General features: G+C 39.6%; 1 protein-coding gene across 5 annotated transcripts in view; it reads right to left on the reverse strand.

Moving 5' to 3' along the window:
- Positions 1-2,363, reverse strand: part of RTTN (rotatin) — a 204,391-nt gene extending 202,028 nt beyond the window's left edge. For 3 of the 5 annotated variants that reach the window (XR_008516017.2, XM_054538073.2, XM_063716951.1), the window contains exons 1-3: positions 1,876-2,002; positions 1,375-1,562; positions 352-529 (exon numbers count right to left, since the gene is read on the reverse strand). Coding sequence is in view for 3 of the 5 variants with exons in the window: in XM_054538073.2 (XP_054394048.2) it covers positions 352-529; positions 1,375-1,562; positions 1,876-1,906 (397 nt within the window). In the remaining 2 variants the exon portion in view is untranslated. Of the gene's footprint in view, positions 1-351; positions 530-1,374; positions 1,563-1,875 lie in introns of those variants that run through there. The other 2 variants (XM_024236082.3, XM_054538074.2) reach the window with 2 other exon arrangements.
- Positions 2,364-21,183: the final 18,820 nt, after the last annotated feature.

Below are 21,183 nucleotides of genomic sequence, written 5' to 3' on the forward strand. Positions count from 1 at the left end.
CAAAAATACAAATATAAAGCACTAAGAACAATGAGCACTCATGTGCTCAATAAAAATACGTTGTTATTGTCAAAGAAATAATATGTCAAACTGGTCTCATAAAAGCAAAGTCACTGGCATCCTTTAGGCCTGACCCAAAAAGCAATTAATGCAAATGTACCATCCTTTGACTAACAGTAGAGGAGGGGAAAAAGGTCAAAATCATGTAAGTTAACACAAGAAAAATAAGTTTGAGGGAGGTGGGAGAAATCCTTTTTAAAAAAATCTAATCTCCCTTTCCTTAAAATTTCCCATTAGAATTAATACATTTGTATTTTAACAGATTCCATCAAGTTGATTCCAAAGAGTTACCAGTTTGATTGGTTTGGTATGAGGCAGAAGATACTGCAGGAACTTCCGAAGGAAGAATAAAAAGTCCATCCAAAATGCCATCAATTTCAGCCTGCAGATTTGGCTCCACATTAGACCGAAGCTTAGATAAGAACTCTACTGCACCAAAGTCAACCAAATGTTGGACTGCTGGGGGATACTAAAATAAGAAGAGGATGATCTTGAGAATAACTGTATCAAAATCTCTATTAACTTACAGCAATCAAAACATAAAATTATTTTTGGTATATCACATGTTCCTTTTCTGAAAAACAAATCCTTCATGGCTCTGCCCCAAAGTAAGGCACTTTGTGCTCCATGAGGAGCACATACACCTATAGAGACATACATCCAACACTTGATAACATTTATGCAAGATGAGCCAACACTGAACACTAGAAATGCACATTATCAATCCCTACTCTTATTTTTTTAATGGGTTACTTTTTTCCACTGACACTCACCTTCTGGTCCCAGCCCCAACCGGTCAACAGGATGTCAAAGTAGTTTAAGATTCCTCTACCACGTACAGTGATTTAGTTTTGAAAGGTTAAACCCACACTTTGATATCTGACCCTGACAGCATAAGAATACCAATCTAAAAGCATATGGGAAAGCAACTTAAAACTGGTATTTATGAATCACGGTTATGTAACATTATTTTTAAATGTGCTCCCTTTCATAATGACATATCTAATTTTTAAGATGTAAATATCGGAAAATAAAAACAGAATACAAATATTAACCTCCAAAGATAACTCAAAAACACAGAACATACCAAAACTCAAAAGAAGTTGTGTTACTTCTGAGCACAGCAGAGACCATGTGGGATTCAGTATCACAAATAAAAGATGAGCCATATACCCAGATTAATTAAAATTAAACATCTCTGGTTGATTAAAAAACTTTTAACCCCAATTATTTAACTTTCAATAAACGCTACAATTAAATGACTAAGAAACAGTCACTCGTCTGATTATTTTCTTTATTTCAAAATGACCCTACCTTAACCAATCTGCTTAACAGGTTCAGAACCTCTTCCTTCATCGGAACGGACGGGAAATTGAACCATTCCAGCAAATGAAGAAAAAGTTGCCTCTCCTGAATGAGATCAGCGTAGCAGATTAAGTTGTGCTCAATCTTGCAGAGAATACTCTTGAGAGCGCGCTCCCTGATCTCGGCCAGCTGATGACCTGTCAACGAACGGCACAAAACTATTTTATTTCCCGACTGCAAAGAGACTACGTTACTTATGCTGTGGGCAGGAGAGGCGTGAAGACAAAATAAACCAGTTTTTTCAGAAGCAGGCCACTGGTGCCTTCGGGACTCGAACCGCGAAGTTCACACAAAGTCCGAGATGGGTCGCCGGGGGCCACCCTGACAAAGCGGGGGCGAAAGAGGGAGCAGTCGCGGAGCGGCCGGCCGGGGAAACGTGACACGACCATTCTCAGCAAGTGGCCAGAGCGGGTGGGGGGTGCCTTGGGCGAGGGGCAACCTGACAGTTACCGAGTTTCCTGATGAGCCCCGCCAGGACCATCTCGTCCCATCAATCTGCAGCTGCCGGAGAATTAAACTGCCGCGCCACTGCGTCCAGCCACAATTAATGTACCCCGGAAACACGTCCTGTGGGACGGTGAGTTCCGCAACGCCTGCGCTCACCGGGAGTAGGAGGCATTACATGAGCCCTTCGCGGCCCCAGCGACGCCAGGAGAACTTCCAGCCTCTCTAGAATCACTACTGCGCACTTCCTGGACAGCAGTCTCCGTCGCAAGAAACGGAGGGGGAAAAAAAAAGCAACAAGCAGGGGTAGAAGCAGCGTTGGCCGCCGCGCACGTCGGGAGTTGTAGTTCTGGCTCGGTCGTGCGTCCTGCACCGATCTCCGGGCCCGCGGCGGCGCCCGCTGGCCTGGGGTTCCGGCTTACAGCGCGGGAATTCGGGAACCCAGCGCGGGCTGCAGAGGCCCCAGCAGGAGCCCCGCCTCCTGGCTCGGCGACGGATTCGTTCTTGGCCCTGCCAATCTGATTCTCAGCTCCCAGAACTTCACGATTTAGAATGTAGACTTTGCTTTGTGACAGTTCTCCCCATCCCCGACTACTAAATGAACTAAATGACGAACCCTCTTTAACGGTGGAATGTACCTGCAAAGTCAAGCAGTGTCTTTGGATACCCAAGTTCAGATATGAACAAGCAAGCTACAAAAGCGGAGTGGGCGGGTATGAGTGAGCAGAAGAGAGAAACAGGGCTGCAAAAAGGAAAATAAAGGCGGGACGTGGGGGTATGATTTGCTGAATGCCACCAAAGTTGATTTTTTGCACCGTGCACAGTGATCGAGCTGAGCAAATCATTTTTTGTTGTTGTTGTTAATTCTAAGCATCGGTAAGAACAACAACAAAATTACATTTGGAAAATGATTTGCATTTTCTCGCTCTGATCCTTTCACTTTCCCTGGGAAAGGGATGTCAAGGCAGGTAAAGTGGGCCCTCGGTATCCCTAGGTAATTGGTTCCAGGACCCCCGCAGATATCCAAATCCACCCATGCTTAAGTCTCTTTTATAAAATGGTGTAGTATTTGCATATAACCTACACACATCCTCCTGTATGCTTTAAATCATCTCTAGATTGCTTACAACACCTAATACACTGTAAATGCTATGTAAATAGTTGTTACACTGTACTTTTTATTCGTATTATTTTTTAATTGTTGTATTGTTATTTTCAATTGTGGGGTTTTTTTTCCCGAACATTTTCCATCCCGTGTGTTGAATTCTCTGTGTACAACCAGTGGACAGCAAAGGCCTACTGTATTCCCATTCCTATTTTGCCAAAGAGGGAACTTAGAATCACAGAAGTACCCCCACACAAAGTCACATTAACTAGTAAGTGACAGATTGAGGAGCTGACCTGATGTTTCTTTGTTCTATTCAGAGTACCTTGCTGCCTCCTCATGTGTGTCAATAAGAGAGTGATGATATTTGAGTTGGATCTTAAAGAGTAAGTAGGAGTTTGCCACACAAAGAAGTTGGGTAAGGAAATTCCTGCCAGAGAAAACTGTATTTGCAAAGGCAAGAGTTCAGACGGAGTGTGTCAAATTCGGGAAAAGAACAAAATTCAAGGTGGCCATATTATCTCTGGGAAGAAGAGAGGCAGGGCAAGAGAGCTGCTAGCATGCTGGATATTCTCCATTCCACCTTCTAGTGGTTCCTCCCAGCTCTTCCAGCTCTGCATCAACTGAGCTGATCAGGCAAAAAGACTGCACTACCCAGGCTGCCTGGCCCTCTGGCTTCCAGTTGGCTGCCGCCTATAGGAGACATCAGCAGGAAACTGGAAAGTAGGAGGAAAGAGATACGAATATTAAACCAAGATTCCACTAGCCCATGCCTAAGCCTGCCTGGCCAGGATTGTTAACAGTGGCTGAATTCCTTGACCCAAAGACCACATCTCCTGATGGATAGCATACCACAGTGGGCACTGCAGAACCAGTTACACCAGCTCAGAAGTGTCTGTAGCTATCCAGGAAGGAAGGTGTTAATTACAGATTTGAAGTGTCAAGGTCAAAAAACACGTGACAGTACAGAAAAATAATAGAAATAACTTGTCAATGATATTTCTGAGATGAACAATCTTAGATGATGAGAGACTGTAGATGCAGTGGGTAAGGGGCGTTAATACTATAGAAGAAATATAAAAAATCCATTGACTTAAAACAAGCATGTTACAAGTAAAATGGGGGTCAAACTATGAAAGGGTTTTACTTATGTTGCACCCAAGATCAACATAAACATTTTATTTTATTTTCATTGTTGAGCATATATTGCTCCTGTAATTAGACAAAAATAATTAAATCCCATTCATTACATTCAAAGCAAATAATCTATCCTTCTCCTATTAGACTATTGATTCAGCAATTTTTCCTAAAAAAAAAACCTTCGATTTATTAATTCTACTATTTGAAAACACACACATATATTCTAGTGTATTAACTGTATTATTTTTTACCAGTTACTTCACTCTGTCGCCCAGGCTGGAGTGCAGTGGTGTGATCTCCGCTCACTGCAACCTCTGCCTCCTGGGTTCAAGTGATTTTCCTGCCTCCACCTTCTGCGTAGCTGGGATCATCAGCGTGAGCCACTACGCCCAGCTAATTTTTGTATGTTTAGTAGAGATGGGTTTTCGCCATGTTGGCCAGGTTGGTCTTGAACTCCTGACCTCAAATGATCCTCCTGCCTCGGCCTCCCAAAATGCTGGAATTACAGGCGTGAGCCACCGCACCTGGGCTACATCCTTCTTTAAGTGTGTTTTGCTGTTCTTTTTTTAACTTCTTAAGCTAAAGGTCTTGTTTACATTCTTTCTTTTTTAGTTATAGAGAATTTTAAGTCCATGAATTTGCATGTAAAAAAAGTTTTAATCATGTATCATGAGTTTCGATTTGTAAGGTTGTGTTCTCAACCAATCTGAAACTGCTGTTTTGGTGCTTTCTGTTTCACCCAAGATCCATGTAGGAAGGTGGTCTTTAATCACCAAGTCTTTCTTACATATGCTTTAGTTATTAATTTCGACTTTTATTATATAGAGTCAGCAACAATTACAAAAGGTCAGGGCCTTTTGTAATGTGAATGTTAAAGTCAAAGATTTTAAGTGAACTTGAAAAAAATGGGCAATAGATGTCTGTGTGGATGTATAGAAAACCATATGTAATTTTCTTCTTGTATTTACAGTGGTTTTTGTTGTATTTATTTAAATGCTATGTATAAAAACTTATGTTGAATTTTACATGATGATAAATGATGGTCACTCAACTGGTGATATATACATGGATTGGGAAGGGGTCATAGGTAGAGCTATTGTATGTTGAGATTTGCTGTGATCACAAGCCACAGGACATTAAGGACACATGAACCCAAAGGCGGAGGTCAAATTCTACTATCTAATTATCTACCAATTCTGCTATTTCCCCTTGAATCTGATTCATCTTCAACCTCTTGGTCATACCTGTAAAATCACTGACAGTCATTGCCTCCGTGTGCTGAATCAGATCACTTAGATTAGATGAGATATTTATACCCAAAGTCACAGGAAATAGTTACTCTCCTAAGAACTCATATTACTATCTGTAGGAATTTATTCTAGGGGGAAATGAAAGGCTTTTTTTCTCTTGGAAAAGACATACATTTTTGCTATTCCTCACACTTTGGACATGAGTTTTCATATTTGGGGTTATATATGGTAGATCTGTCAGTTGTGATCATGTGCATTTTATACCCTTTCTTTCTGTTAATATTTGACCAAATCTGGTTCATATCAGTATAAGCTAAAATACTGTATAGAGCACAAGCTTTGGAGGTAGACAGACATGGATTTAAAAGCAGTGTTGCGCCTTCCCTAATCACACAACTGTGGGCAAGCTGATTAACTTTCTCGGTTGCAAATAACAAAGCTGTAAGTCAGGCAAGTAAGCAAAAATGGGTTATCTATTATCTCACTCTAGAAGTGGATCTAGCCTCAGAGACTCAAAAGAATACCAATATTTTTTATTCGTCTCTTGGCTTTGATTTTCTCAGTGTGTTGTATGTTTCTCTTCTATTACAGGCAGAATTTCCTCAAGATGTAGAGGAAGAGAAGATTGTGGTCCAGACTTCCATCTTCCCATCTAAGGACTCCAGAAGAAAAAGAAAGCTTCTCTCTGAGCATCCAGATATAAAGTCTATGATAAGAACCCTAATCAGGATTACCATTAGGACATTACCTGATCCTATGTTATTTGTTCACACTCTCTAAACAGCAGGGCAGGATATTGTAATTATTAAAATTAGAGTTACAGAAAGTGGGGCAGAAGACTTCCACTTAAAAAGGTATGTTATTCACAGAAAATGAGGGAAAAGAATCTTGCACAGAGGGAAGAAAAAAAAATGGTATCTCTAGACTCACTAAGCCTCAGCTTCCACAGGTGAAAATTAAGATGAATAATACCTACTAATAGGACTGCCGGGGGCCAAAGAAGATGTTTTAGAGAAAGGATTTGTTCCAAGACCTCCCATAATAAGTAGTTACTACAAATAATAGCTCTGTTTCAACACCTGTCAAACTTGGAGATACCTCCCTTTCCAGGAATCAAATGCAATGTCAAACCATGCTCAAGTACTGTCTCTGAATGTAACTGTAAGGTAGATGCTCCCTTCATCAGAGGGATCTTACACCCCAGAAACAACTTTGCTACATAAGTGATGGAGGCTTGCAGAGCGGAGGCGCCCACAACCTTACTGCATTTATTTGTGCAGCCATATCCAAACAACATTTCCAGCAACAGAAAAAGGGGGAAGGCAGCACTCTGATACTTTTTTTCTTATTCTTCGGAGGGGAGAGATTATTGGCCCAAGAAGTAAATTCTTTTACAACCTACTTTTACATTAACTGGGATCATAATTTATTTATGAAAACATCATATAAAAATAGCAAGCAAGCAGGATTCCTAAACAAAGGGGGCTCAAACCAATATATGTGTAGAAGTTATTCATTGTCCCTAGGGCAGGCATACGTTTTGTGTGTCTTCCAGGAAAGTCACTGGCACCCCAGCCTGCCTTCTTTCAGAATAAAGGTCATGATTTATTAATAATTCTGAGCTCTAAGAAGGAAAAATGACCCAAGGTTTCATCCCTCACTTACGAATTTTCCTAATGATGCCCCGTAACTTTGTCCTATGAATTCACATATTTAATTTTTAAGGGTATCATCAAATTCTAATTTATTCTCTCAATACCAAAATAGAAAGTTAATACATATTTTATGCCATTTTAAAGTGGAAGGATTGAAACAAGATATATTCACTTTCCATTTCAATTAAAGCAACATGATTGAGCCTTGCTTTCTTTTCACAATTTAGTAAATAGTTGTCTTAATTATAAAAGGGGAGACACAGATAAAGTTGTCTACTTTTGCCACATCCATTGAGCATTGTACTGGAAGTGTTATCTAGGGTAACTAAACTAGAAAAAGAAATAAAAGGCATCCAGATTAGAAAAAAAGAAAATTTATATATGTAATTGACATCACCTTATATATAGAAAATCCTGACTGAGAGTGGTGGCTCATGCCTATAATCCCAGCATTTTGGGAGGCCAAGGCGGGTGGATCACCTGAGCTCAGGAGTTTAAGACCAGCCTGAGCAAAATGGTGAAACCCCGTCTCTATGAAAAATACAATAAAATAAAATAAAATAAAATAAAATTAGCCAGGAGTGGTGGCATGTGCCTGTGGTCCCAGCTCCTTGGGAGGCTAAGGTGGAAGGTGAGGGAATTACTTGAGCCTGGGAGGCAGAGGTTGAAGTGAGCTGAAATGGCACCACTGTACTCCAACCTGGGTGACAGAGTGAGACTCCATCTCAAAAAAAAGAAAAAAAAAAATCCTAAGATATTCTCAAAGAAACTATTAGAGCAAAGAAAAGACTTTAGCAAGGTTGCAGAATGCAAGATCAATACACAAAATCAATTCTTTTTCTATACCCTAGCAATAAACAATCCAGAAGTCCAATTCAGAAAATAATTCAATTTCCAATAACATCAAAAATAATAAAATACTTAGGAATAAGTTTAACACAATAAATGAAAGACTTCTGCACTGAAAATTATAAAACATTATTAAAAGCAATTAAATATTATTTAAATAAATTGAAAGACATCCTGTATCATGCACTGGAAGATTTAGTATTGTTAAGATGGCAATACCCCCAAAATTGAACTACAGATTCAAAGCAATTTCTATCAAATACTCGCCTGCCTTTCTCGTAGAAATTTATAAGATTGTCCTCATATTCATGTGGAAATCAAGAGAATCAGACTGACCAAAACAATCTTGAAAAGGAACAAAATCAGATAATTTATACTTCTGAATTTCAAAACATATTTCAAAGCTACAGTATTCAAAACAGTGTGATACTGGTATAAGGACAGAAAATGGAATAGAATTGAAAGTCCAGAAATAAACCCTCACACTTCTGGTCAATTGATTGTCATCCAGTGCACCAAGACAACTCTTAGGGAAATAATAGTTTTCTCAACAAATGGGATAACTGGCTATCCACATGCAAAAGAAGGAATTTGGATCTGCACCTCACACCATATACAAAATTAATTCCAAATAGATCAAAGACCTAACTGCAAGAGCTAAATTATAAAGTTTTAGAAAAAACATAGGCATAAATCTTTGTAAATTAAGCAATGGTTTCTCAGATCTGACAGCATAAACACAAGCAAAAAAATAGATGAACTGGACATCAACAAAATTAAAAACTTTTGTACTTCTAAGTTTTAGCAGTGGGTCTCTTCCAAGCACACCTTCCTTTCTTTCCTGTTCTAAGGCCTTTTTCAATAAACTTCCATTCCTGCTCTGGAACTTGCCTCTGTCTCTTTTTCTCCTTTATGCCCCTCAGTCAAATTCTTTGTTCTGAGGAGGCAAGGATTGAAGTTGCTATGGACTCGTAAGGGTAGGTCACCAGTAACTTGAGGTCTCTTCTACTGCGAACATAAGGACATGATCAATAAAATTAAAAGACAATACACAGAATGAGAGAAAATATTTGAAAATCATATATCTAGTAAGAGACTATTATCCAGAATATACAAAGAACTCTTACAACTCAAAAATAAGAAGGCAACCTACAGCCTGGGAAACACACTAAGACCCCAACTCTATAAAAAATAAAAGAATTAGATGGGTGTGGTGGAGCAAACCTGTAGTCCCAGCTACTCAGGAGGCTGAGGTAGGAGGATCACTTGAACCCATTAAATTCTTTACAAAATTAAGACTGCAGTGAGCCATGTTCACACCACTGCACTCAAGCCTGGGCAACATTGTAAGACCCTGTCTCAAAAAAATAAAACTACAAAAATGCAAAAGATAGCCCGATTTTAAAATGGGCAAAGCATCTAAGTAGTCGTTTCATCAAAGAAGCTACATAAATGGCCAATACACACATAAAAAGGTCTTCAACATTATTGGTCATCAAGGAAAAGCAAATCCGAAGCCAGAATGAGATATCACTTCATACCTACTAGGATAGCTATAGTCAAAAATAAGGGAAATAACATTATTTATGAGGATTTGGAGAAACTACAAGTTTCCAATTTGGACAAATTGGAAATCTCATACATTGTTGCTAAGAATTTAAAATAGTGTTGCCACTGTGGAAAATAGTCTTGCAGCTCCTCAAAAAGTTAAACACAGAATTATCATATGACCCAGCAATTCTACTCCCAGGTATATACTCAAAAGAAATGAAAATAGATGTTCCAACAAATGAATTCATTGCCCATGAATGTTTATAGAGGCACTATTTACAATAGCCAAAGCTGAAAACAACAAAAATGTCTATCGATAGAGGAATATAGTAGTGAGACATGATACAACATGGATAAACCTTGAAAACATCATGCTAAGTAAAGAAACAAGTCACAAAAGACCATATATTGGATAATTCCATTTACATGTCTATTAGTCTGCTTGGGCTGCAATAACAAAATATGATGGTCTTGTTGGCTTAAACAACAGAAATTTATTTTCTGACAGTTCTAGGGGATGGGAAGTTCAAGATTAAGATGCTGGCAGGTTCGGTGTGTGGGGAGGCCTCTCTTCCTAGCTTTCACATAGCTACTTTCTTGCTGTGTCACATGGTCTTTCCCCTGTGCATGTTCAGAGAGAGAGAGATCTCTGTTGTCTCTTCTTCTTATCAGGACACCAGACCTATCAGATGAGCATCTCCCCCGTATTACCTCATTTAAACTTAATTAATTCCTGAACACCCTTATCTCTAAATACAATCACATTGGGGGTTAGGGCTCCAACACATGAATTTGGGAGGGTGAGAGGACCACAGTTCAGTCCATAACAAAATGAACTAGTCAGAATAGGTAAATTCATAGATGGACAAAGATCACTGGTTGATAGGGACTGGTGGAATCCAGGAATGGGAAGTGACTCCTTGGCTTTGCTGCCTTCTTTTAGGGATGATGAAAACGTTTTGGAACTAGATAGAGGTGATGGTTGTACTACATTGTGAATGTACTAAATGCTATTGAACTGTACACCTTAAAATGTTAATTTTTTGTTCTGTGAATTTCCCCTCAATTAAAAAAAATGAAACTCTAAAAAAATAGAAAATGATAAGTGTTGACAAGGATGTGAAGAAATCAGAAAGCTCATACACTGCTAGTAGGAATATAAAATGTTACAACCACTTTGGAAGACAGTTGGGAGTCCCTCAAAAGTTAACAGAATGTGACTATATGACCAAGCAATTTCACTTCTAGGTACTTGCTCTCCAAAATGAAAACATAAGTACACACAAAAACTTGTCTACAATTGTTCATAGCAGCATTATCGTAAGAGCCAAAAGTTAGAAACAAGCCAAATGGCCATCAATTCATGAATAAACAATAGACTTATGGAATAAATAAACCATATCTATACAATGAAATATTATATAGCTAAAAATGGAAGGAAGTACTGATATGTGCTGCAATGTGGATGAACTTTGAAAACATCATGCTAACTGAAAGCTAGCCATGAAAGTACATGTATTACAGTATATGGTTCCATTCATATGATATGTCCAGAAAAGGCAAATCTATACAGACAGAAAGTAGCTTAGTAGTTGCTTAGATTTGGGAGTCGTTGGGGAAATAGAGTGGTAATATCTGAAGCATAAGGGATTTCTTTTTGAGGTAATGAAAATGTTCTAAAATTGCCTGTGGTGATGGTTACACATATCTGTGAATATAAAAAACCTACTGAATTGTACACTTTAAATTGGTGAATCTTGTAGTACCTGAATAGTATCTTAATAATGTAGTACCCAAAAAAGCAATAGGCTGATATTAAGTTAAACACAAGAATTTATTTCGTAAAGAATTTATTTTGTAAAGACACAAAAAGTTTGCTAAGGAAAATCAGTGTCTTTTCCTGGGAATTTATGACAGCGTTATTTTCCATTTACTGATGACGTTTAGATGTAAACCTCCTACAGTGATAGATCAGACGGCTGGCCCTTTTGTGAACCTTAGAGCACCATTGCCAGTTATCTACATTATTCAGCAAATGCAAGATGTTTCTGCCCCATTTCCCCTTGTCCTTCAAGTTGGGGTTACTGTTCACTCTACCATTTAACCTCTCAAAACATTCTTTTTTGGTAAAATGAGGTAAGTATGTACTTTGATTTCCAAATTGTGAGATTTGCTTAGCAAGATGAGAAAGTCCTTCCATGAAGAGTGCAGTATAAGTTCAAGGTAAGATTATTATAATGTTAAGAAGTTTTTTCAACAGATAAAGACATATAACTTCATTATTACAGTCAGATATATGATTCTTGGCAGGAAATATTTCCAGGAAAAAGAAAGAAAGAACAAAACCAGCTCTTTAGATATGTAACACAAAGATCTAGTTTCTTGTGATCTTTCAAGTAGCTCCTGCGAGCAGTCCCTCTCCGCTCAACTTGAACAATAATGGTCTCCTCTGGGGCTCCAGCTGAGTCACATCTATTGAGGTGAAGTTCAGAACCTGACCCTGACTTTCGGCTCTATCTTGGCTAGTGATACGTCTGTGCTGAATGTGTGTCAGGTCTGTAAATAAAATACTGATTTCAGTCACTTCTGCAGAATGTATTTTGATACTGTGATACTTTTCAGTGCCAACTCCATTTTAAAGCCAGTTATCACTAAGGGGAAAAGGCAGTTAATCAGTTAATGTAAAAAAGCAGTGGAGGCCTAACACTGGTCATTTTTTTATAAAAGTGTCTGAAGTCCTCCCTTAATTTGGGAAGGTAACCCTGCACAGCACTCAGATTTAAACGTTGTGTCATGTTAACTGTCAAATGAAGACAAAAGCCTTGGAATTCTAAAGAATCTCTTCTCATGAGGCTAGTCTCTACAATCTAATAATAATGCTTTTTATTTATAGCATTTTTGCACACCTCATGTGGCCCAGGACAGGCTGGCTCTCGAAGGGGCCTACAGCTGGTCACTTGAAGACCTCTCCATCTTTGATTTTCTATGAGATTCCACCCATGTCATCTGCTTCATAATTTTTTTTTTTTTTTTTTTTGAGACAGAGTCTCGCTCTATTTCCCAGGCTGGAGCGCAATGGCACGATCTCGGCTCACTGCAACCTCTGCCTCCCAGGTTCAAGTGATACTCCTACCTCAGCCTCCTGAGTAGCTAGGATTATAGGTGCACGCCACCACACCCAGCTAACTTTTGTACTTTTAGTAGAGACGGGGTTTTGCCATGTTGGCCAGGCTGGTATCGAACTTCTGACCTCAGGTGATCTGCCCACCTCGGCCACCCAAAGTGCTGGGATTACAGGCATGAGCCACTGTGCCCAGCCCTGCTTGGTAAGTATTCTGATTGAATAAATGAACGAACTTCCAGGTGATGCTTACGATCATTTCTGTTGGGAAGTGAGTTATTAAGTCATGAATCAGAAAAGACTTAATCTTTTTAAAAGAGATTTTATGAAATTGGAAAATAAGTTGAATTTTTTTTTTTTTTTTTTTTTTGAGACGGAGTCTCGCTCTGTCACCCAGGCTGGAGTGCAGTGGCGTGATCTCGGCTCACTGCAAGCTCCACCTCCCAGGTTCACGCCATTCTCCTGCCTCGGCCTCTCCGAGTAGCTGGGACTACAGTAGGCACCTGCCACCACGCCCGGCTAATTTTTTGTATTTTTAGTAGAGACGGGGTTTCACCGTGGTCTCGATCTCCCGACCTCGTGATCCGCCCGCCTCGGCCTCCCAAAGAGCTGGGATTACGAGCATGAGTCACCGCACCCAGCCTGAATTGTTTTAATATGTGTTTTCTCTAAATCCTAGCACTAAGGGTAGATCTCCTTCATAAACCAGTAATCTTGGAAGTTCTGAAATTCTCAAGCCGGGGCCCATGCTATTTGCTCTCACTCCCTAATCTCATTCACATTTTTTGTTTCAGTTAAAAACAAACACAAGCAACTTACACATTTATTTATATCTCCATTTCTTTCTTTTGAGATCCAGACCAGGGTACTCAACTGCCTGCTCAGCATCTTCAGTCTGACATCTCAGAGGCATCTCAGACTCAACACACAAAAATCTAAACACATGGTCCTCTCTCCCAAACATCATATTCCTTCAATGTTTCCTATTTCAGTGAACAGCTGCGCCGGCTCCCTGTTTCTGCAAGCTAGATACTGGAGGAACCCTCATGCTTCTCCTTCCTTACTCCTATATGGAAAATATCTCCAAACCCAATACAGGTTGAACATCCCTAATCCAAAAATCAGAAGCCAAAATGCTCCAAAACCTGAAACGTTTCAAGTGCCAACATGACACTCAAAGGTTTTTGCTCGAAGGAAATGCTCATTGGACCATGTGGGATTTGGGAATTTTAGATTTGGGATGCAAATATTCCAAAATCTGAAAAAATCTGAAATTTGAAACACTTCTGGTGCCAAACATTTAGGGACTATTTCAGGGACCATCTATCCTTCTAAATTGTCGATTTACGTAAATACATATGTATGTCCCCTCAAATCGATTTTCTGCAGACAGCTAGAGCAATCTTTTCAAAATGTAAATCTTGTAACATCACCCCTCCCCACTTCACTGCTTGATGTACTCTGTGGCTTCCAATTACTTTTAGTGTAAAGAAAACACTAAACATGGTGTTCAGGGTGTGGAACAAATCCTCTCTCCACCTCATCTCATGCCATGCTCCCATTCACTCTCAGTGCTCCACTCGCTCTGGCCAGATTTACAGATCTGATGTGTTTTTGTGTTCCTTTAAGCCACAGGGCTTTTGAATATAGTTTTATTTCTGCTTGAAATGTTTTATTCTCCTTTATTTGATTCATAAACTCCTCTCTACCCTTTATATTTTCATAGGCTCAAGCATAACCTCTTTAGAAAGGCCTTTTTCTTTTTTGACTAAGTTCAAAAACCTCTGTTATACACTCCTGAAGCACAATATTCTTCACCTTTGTGACATATTATAATTCCAATTTTACATGTATTTGATTAGTATCCATCATCTCTTCTGGAATGCAGATTCTGTGAGAGGAAGTTTTCTGTTTTTGTTTTCTACTTTATACCTAGAGTGTAGCCAAATTTTTAACTCATAGGAGACAATAATAAGTATATTTAGTGCATGAATGAATAAACTGAGTGCTATTGTCTTGTAAGAGTGCATGGCTACCGTATTAGTCTGTTTTCACACAGCTGATAAAGACATACCTGAGACTGGGCAATTTACAAAAGAAGGAGGTTTATTGGACTTACAGTTCCACGTGGCTGGGGAGGCCTCACAATCATGGTGGAAGGTGGAAGTCGGAAGTCACATTTCACATGTCAGCAGAAAAGAGAAGAGAACTTGTGCAGGGAAACTTCCATTTGTAAAACCATCAGATCTTGTGAGACTTATTCACTATCATGAGAACAGCACAGGGAAGACCTACCCCCATGATTCAATTACCTCCCACTGGGTCCGTCCCACAACACATGGGAATTATGGGAGCTACAGGATGAGATTTGGGTGGTGACACAGAGCCAAACTACATCAGCTACCAATGGGTTGCATTCTAATAAGAGAGTTACTTTAAAGGGTATTTTCTCCAAAAAAAAATCAATGATTTTTTCACACCACTTGGAAGAAGAGAGAGTATGGAAATAGTATGAGCAAGCTGCTAGACTGAGGATGACCTTTCTTCTGGCTTAAAGCTGGCCATCTTCTCTCTGTGTCCTCATGTGGCAGACAGAGAGAGAAAACTCATTGGTGTCATTTTTTTTTTTTTGAGACAGAGTCTTACCTTGTCACCTAGACTTGAGTGAGGTGGCACAACCATGGCTCACTGCAGCCTCACACTCCTGGGCTCAAGTAATTCTCCTACCTTAGCCTCATGAGTAGCTAAGGCTACGGGCATACACCACTATACCCAACTAATCTATTAACTTTTCATAGAGACAGGGTCTTGCTGTGTTGCCCAGGCTAGTCTCAAACTCCTGGCCTCAAACGATCATCCCCCTCAGCCTCCCAAAGCTCCAAGGTTACAAGCATGAGCCACCATGCCTGGCCTGTCTTCTTATAAAACCACCGATCCTATAGGATTAGAGCCCACTCTTGTGACCTCACTTAACCTTACTTATCTCCTAAAAGCCCTATCTCCAAATACAGTAACACTGGGGGTTAGGGCTTCAAAATATGAATTTTGGGAGGACACAAACATTCAGTCCATAGCAAAACGTAAATGTATTAATTAAAAAGAGAGAGGGCAGGGTGCAGTGGCTCACGCCTGTGATCCCAGCACTTTGGGAGGCCGAGGCAGGCTCATCACTTGAGGTCAGGAGTTCAAGACCAGCCTGGCCAACATGGTGAAACCCTGTCTCTACTAAAAATACAAAAATTAGCCAGGTGTGGTGGCACATGCCTGTCATCCCAGCCACTTGGGAGGCTGAGGCAGGAGAATCACTTGAACCTGGGAGGTGGAGGTTGCAGTGAGCAGACATCGCGCCACTGCACTCCAGCCTGGGCAACACAGTGAGACTCCATCTCAAAAATAAAATAAAAATAAAAAGAGAGAAAGAACATGAATAGATATTTCTCCAAAGAAGATGTACAAATGACAAATAAGCACATGAAAAGATGCTCAGTGTTAAAATCATTAGGGAAATGGAAATCAAAACCACAATGAGATACCACCTCACACCCATTAGGATGTCTACCATCAGAGAAAATGAAAACAAAATTTAACAAGTGTTCACCAAGATGTGGAGAAAGTGCAACTTTTGTGCACTGTTGGTAGGAATGTGAAACAGTGCAGCCATATGGAAAACAATATGATTATTCCTCAAAAAATTAAACCTAGAATTATCATGTGATCCAGTAATTCCACTTCTGAGTATACACCCAAAAGAATCAAAGGCAGAGACTTGAACAGATAGTTGTACACCATTGTTCATGGCAGTATTATTCACAGTAGCCAACATGTGGAAGCAGCTCAGGTTTCTATTGACAGATGAGTGAATAAACAGGATGCGGTATATACATTTAATGGAATGTTACTTAGCCTTAAAAAGGAACAAAATTCTGACACATGCTACTACATGAATGAGCCTTGAGGACATTATGCTAAGTAAAATAGGCCAGTGACAATTTTGGTTGGAATCAGACAAATACTGTACGATCGCAGTTATACAAGGTACTTAGAATAGTCAAATTCATAGAGACAGAAAGTAGAATGGTGGTTACCAGGAACTGGAGAAAGGAGGAATGGAAAATTCCTTTTTAATGGGTACAGAGTTTCGGTTTTCCAAGATGAAAAGAGCTCTGGAGATGGATGGTGGTGATGGTTATATAACAATGTGAATGTGCGTGATGCCACTGAACAGTATGCTTAAAAATGGTTAAGATGCGCCAGGCGCATCTTAACCACTGTAATCTTAAGGGATTACAGTGGCTCACACCTGTAATCCCAGCACTTTGGGGGGCCGAGGTGGGTGGATCACTTGAGGTCAGGAGTTCGAGACCAGCCTGACCAACATGGTGAAACCCCGTCTCTACTAAAAATACAAAATTAGCCGGGCGTGGTGATGCGTGCCCATAATCCCAGTTACTCGGGAGGCTGAGGCAGGAGAATCACTTGAACCCGGGAGGTGCAGGTTGCCGTGAGCCGAGATCATGCCATTGCCCTCCAGCCTAGGCAACAAGAGCAAAACTCTGTCGGAAAAAAAAAAAAAGTTAAGATGGTAAATTTTATATTATGTATATTTTATCACAATTTTTAAAAACAAATTTTTTAATAACAGAAAAATTTCAAAAGTGTAAAGAAATGCCTAATGGTAGAGGAGCCCTATAGTGTCTCATCGCAGTTTCATGATTTTGCCCAAAGATGACCTTTTCCAGTTAACTAATAGGAAACCAAACACTTTGACGATGTCACAGGAATGAGGCACGAGGGACTCATCGGTGCTGAGGACTTTCTGAGTCAGGTCAAGAGCCTTGACAGGGAGGTTGGAATCACAGACTATAAGGCTTCAAAATGAATTTAGAGATTGTGTTCATGGATCTGCTTGCTTTTCTGTTTTTGTTTGTAACTCAGTGCACACGGACCTCCAGAGTGTCAGTCAATCCCCAGCCTGTTCATAATTGTGTTATATATTTGCACGTGTGCGCTATTCTAAGGAGAAAGTCCACGGCTTTCATCAGATTCCCAAAGCATTCTGTCAGCCTGCACAAAATAAAGAAACGGATCTAGTCTGCTCTCACCTTTTTCAGATCTGGAAACTGAGATTTGAAGAAACGTGGCTTCAAGTCCTAGAACAGAGGGTCAGTTTTAGCGAATTCTGCTTCTCCCTTTCATTGAGGTATTTTAAGTTTCAGGTGGCTTCCCCCACGGGAGTATTTCCGTTTTTAGGAGAGCGATGCTGGAACTAGCTGTCCTTAGAACAATGGGAGGGATTGTATCTCAGCCCCTTTCTCTGCTGGCCCTGCCTTTGGTGATTCCAACAGGAGTTCTTTTTTTTTTTTTTTTTTAATTTATAATTATTGTCTCTTTTTCTTTTTTTTATTATTATTATTATTATTATTATACTTTAGGTTTTATGGTACATGTGCGCAATGTGCAGGTAAGTTACATAATAAGGGAAAGACGAGGGTGACTAGAATAGAAGCAGAGGAAGGGAACAGGATTTGCTGACAGGGCCGGGTGGAGGAGGAGGTGCAGACTGTAACTCTTTGGTTGTCCTTGGACCCAAACGACTCCCCTGAGATGGTAGCAGGAACTAGAACCATTGTGTTCGTATCACAGCACAATCTAGATGCAGGGCTGGGCACAGCGCGATCTGGCCTCCAGAAGGGAGAATGGAAAGCGATTCACAGCAGGACCTTCCCAGAACAAAAGGAGAAGGAAGAAATTTGGGCTAAGCACAATGACTACAAAGACCAAACAGGCAGCCCGATAAAGCATCAAGCCAGCCAAAGAAATTTAAGCCCTTTTCTTGGCAAGAACTAGCTATGTTTTAGTAATAAGATCTTTTCACAGGAAAGCAGGTGCTTTGTAGACAACTGGTCTTAATGAGCACACGTCAATAGGTTTGGCTGAAAACCTTGTAATACCAAAGAGCAGAATACTTAAATCAAATATGAAAGTACCATAGTTGTTCAGTAAATTAAGGCACACTGCCCAGAAACTGTGCACTTTTCTGTTGTCTTAAAATGTTGTGCCAAATGACACAATGCTCAAAAGAAGAGTTAGTTAGGTTAGTAGATTAGAATTATCCACTAATTAAATTATGGCACATAGTCTTCCAGCATGAAGCAGTAGTCAGCAGCAAAGAGCGTTTTTCAATTAATTAGAGAGCAGTGGCATTTACCGGATCAGATGCCATGTGCTCCAGGCTCTCCACAGCATCAGCTCCACAAATTCACTCAGTGATGACGAGAGACAACTTTTCAGATGTAGAACATTCTAGAAAAATCATGTTCCAATACAGAACTATAAAGCTGCCCTTTTTAGGAGATGTGGACAATAAATAGAGATGCTGGTTTGTTCTTTCTTCTATCCATGAGCTGGAACAGCCAGGAGATGTGGGGCATAATAGAGACACCATCCTGATAAAGACTTGCGTGCTGCAGCCAGAATGTGAATTGTTTACCACATGAAAAATAAGAATCACTTACAAAAATTATTTAAAATAGCATCAAGAAGAATTTTATCATAAAATTCTTAAGAATAAACTTCACAAAATAAATGTAAAACTTGTACACTGAAAATTACAAATCTCAGTGAAAGAAACTTTAAAAGACCTAAATACATAAATGGAAAGATATCTTCTGTCACGGATTACAAGATTAATTATTGTCAAGATGGCAATACTCCCAAATTGATCTGCAGATTCAGTGCAACCCCTATCAGAATTCTAACTGCCCTTTCTACAGAAACAGACAAAGGTGATCCTAAAGTTCATATGAAATGCAAGAGAACCATAATAGCCAAAACAATCTTGAAAAAGAAGAACAAAGTTGAAGGACTCACACTTTCTGATTTCAAAACTTACCCCAAAGCTACAGTCATCAAGACAGTGTGGTGCTGGCAAAAGAAATACACGAATATAGATTAATCAAATAGTATTCAGAGTCTAGAAATGAATCCATAAATATATCCTCAATTGATCTTTGACAGGCTGCCAAAACCATTCAATGGGGAATAAAATTAGTCGTTTCAATAAATGATGTGAAGACTACTGGATATCCACATGGAAAGAACGAAGTTGGTCCATACCTTATGCCATATAGAAAAATTAACTCCATGTTGGGGGGGGAATCAAAGACCTAAGCATAAGAACCAAAAACATAAAACTCTTAGAAGACAACATAGATGTGAATCTTTGTGATCTTGGATGAAGCCATTTCTTCGATACGACACCAAAAGCACAGCATCCAAAGAAAAAAATAAATGCGAAAAATTGGACTTCATCCAAACTTAAAACTTCTTTTGTGTCAAAGGACACCTTCAAGAAATGAAAAGGCAACCCACAGAATGGAAAAAAAAATTTGCAAATTAAATACAGATCTAGAATCCATAATACATAAAGAATTTTTACAACTCAGCAATAGAAAGATAAATAAACTGACTGAAAAAATGGCAACAGATTTGAATAGACACTTCTCGAAAGAAGATATACATACAACTGACTAATAAACACGTGAAAAGATATCCAACATCATTAGTATTTAGGGAAATGCAAATCAAAACCACAATGAACACTTGTAGTCCTAGCTACGCTGGAGGCTGAGATGGGAGGATCATTTGAGCCCAGGAGTTCAAGTCCAGCCTGGACAACATAGCGAGAGCCTGTCTCTTAAAAATAACACAAAACACAATGAGGTATCTCTTCACACTCACTATGAGGTCCATAAAAAATGGAAAATATGGTAGTACCCCCTTACTCATGGTTTTGCTTTAATTCTTTAACACAATCTGTGAGTTTTGTCTATAACTCATAAGCTACTACTTTAACACTTACGTGTTTCATCCACCCATTTGTCTCTCCTGTAGCAGAATTGAATACAGAATTGAATTCTGTAGCAGAATTGAATATTTGTAAATAAGACAGCAAACTTACAAGAACTGAGAAAAGCGGTTGGATTCAGCCAATTTTTAAAGTACTTTCACATTACCTCCCTCTTCTTAAAATATTATAAGCAGCCATTTAATCTTCTAAATCAATATGGTTCTTTGTAAAATTCTAACCCTATTATTTGACTAATTTTTGTAGTTGAGTTGTTTTGATCCCTTTTCTCCTATTATAAGTGTATCAGCCAGTAGACAGAAATCATATGAGTTATTTTAACAGACACAATTTAATAAAAAGAATAAATAACTAGGTATGTGAAATCGGTAACTACATCAAAGTGCCGAAAAGATAAATACAACATTAAACAACCACCACCCTAGAAACTATGGGAAGCAGAGGGCCCTCCTCTTTGGGGACTAAAGTGAAGATTGGAGCGGGGTGTGGTGGTGCGAACCTATAGTTCCAGCTACTCAGAAGGCTGAGGTGGAAGGATTCCTTGAGCCCAGGAGGTCGAGACCATCCTGGGTAACATAGCAACACCCTGTCTCTATGGGAGAAAAAAGAAAAAAAGCTAGTCATGGTTGCATGCACCTGTAGTTCAAGATACTCAGGAAGCTGAGGCATGGGATTGCTTGAGCCCAGGAGTTGGAGGCTGCAGTGAGCTATGACTGTGCCACTGTACTCCATCCTGGGCAACAGAGAAAGACTCTGTCAAAGAAAGAGAGAAAGAG

The sequence above is a fragment of the Pongo abelii genome, chromosome 17 (assembly GCF_028885655.2).
Source record: "Pongo abelii isolate AG06213 chromosome 17, NHGRI_mPonAbe1-v2.0_pri, whole genome shotgun sequence".
Lineage (NCBI taxonomy): Eukaryota > Metazoa > Chordata > Mammalia > Primates > Hominidae > Pongo > Pongo abelii.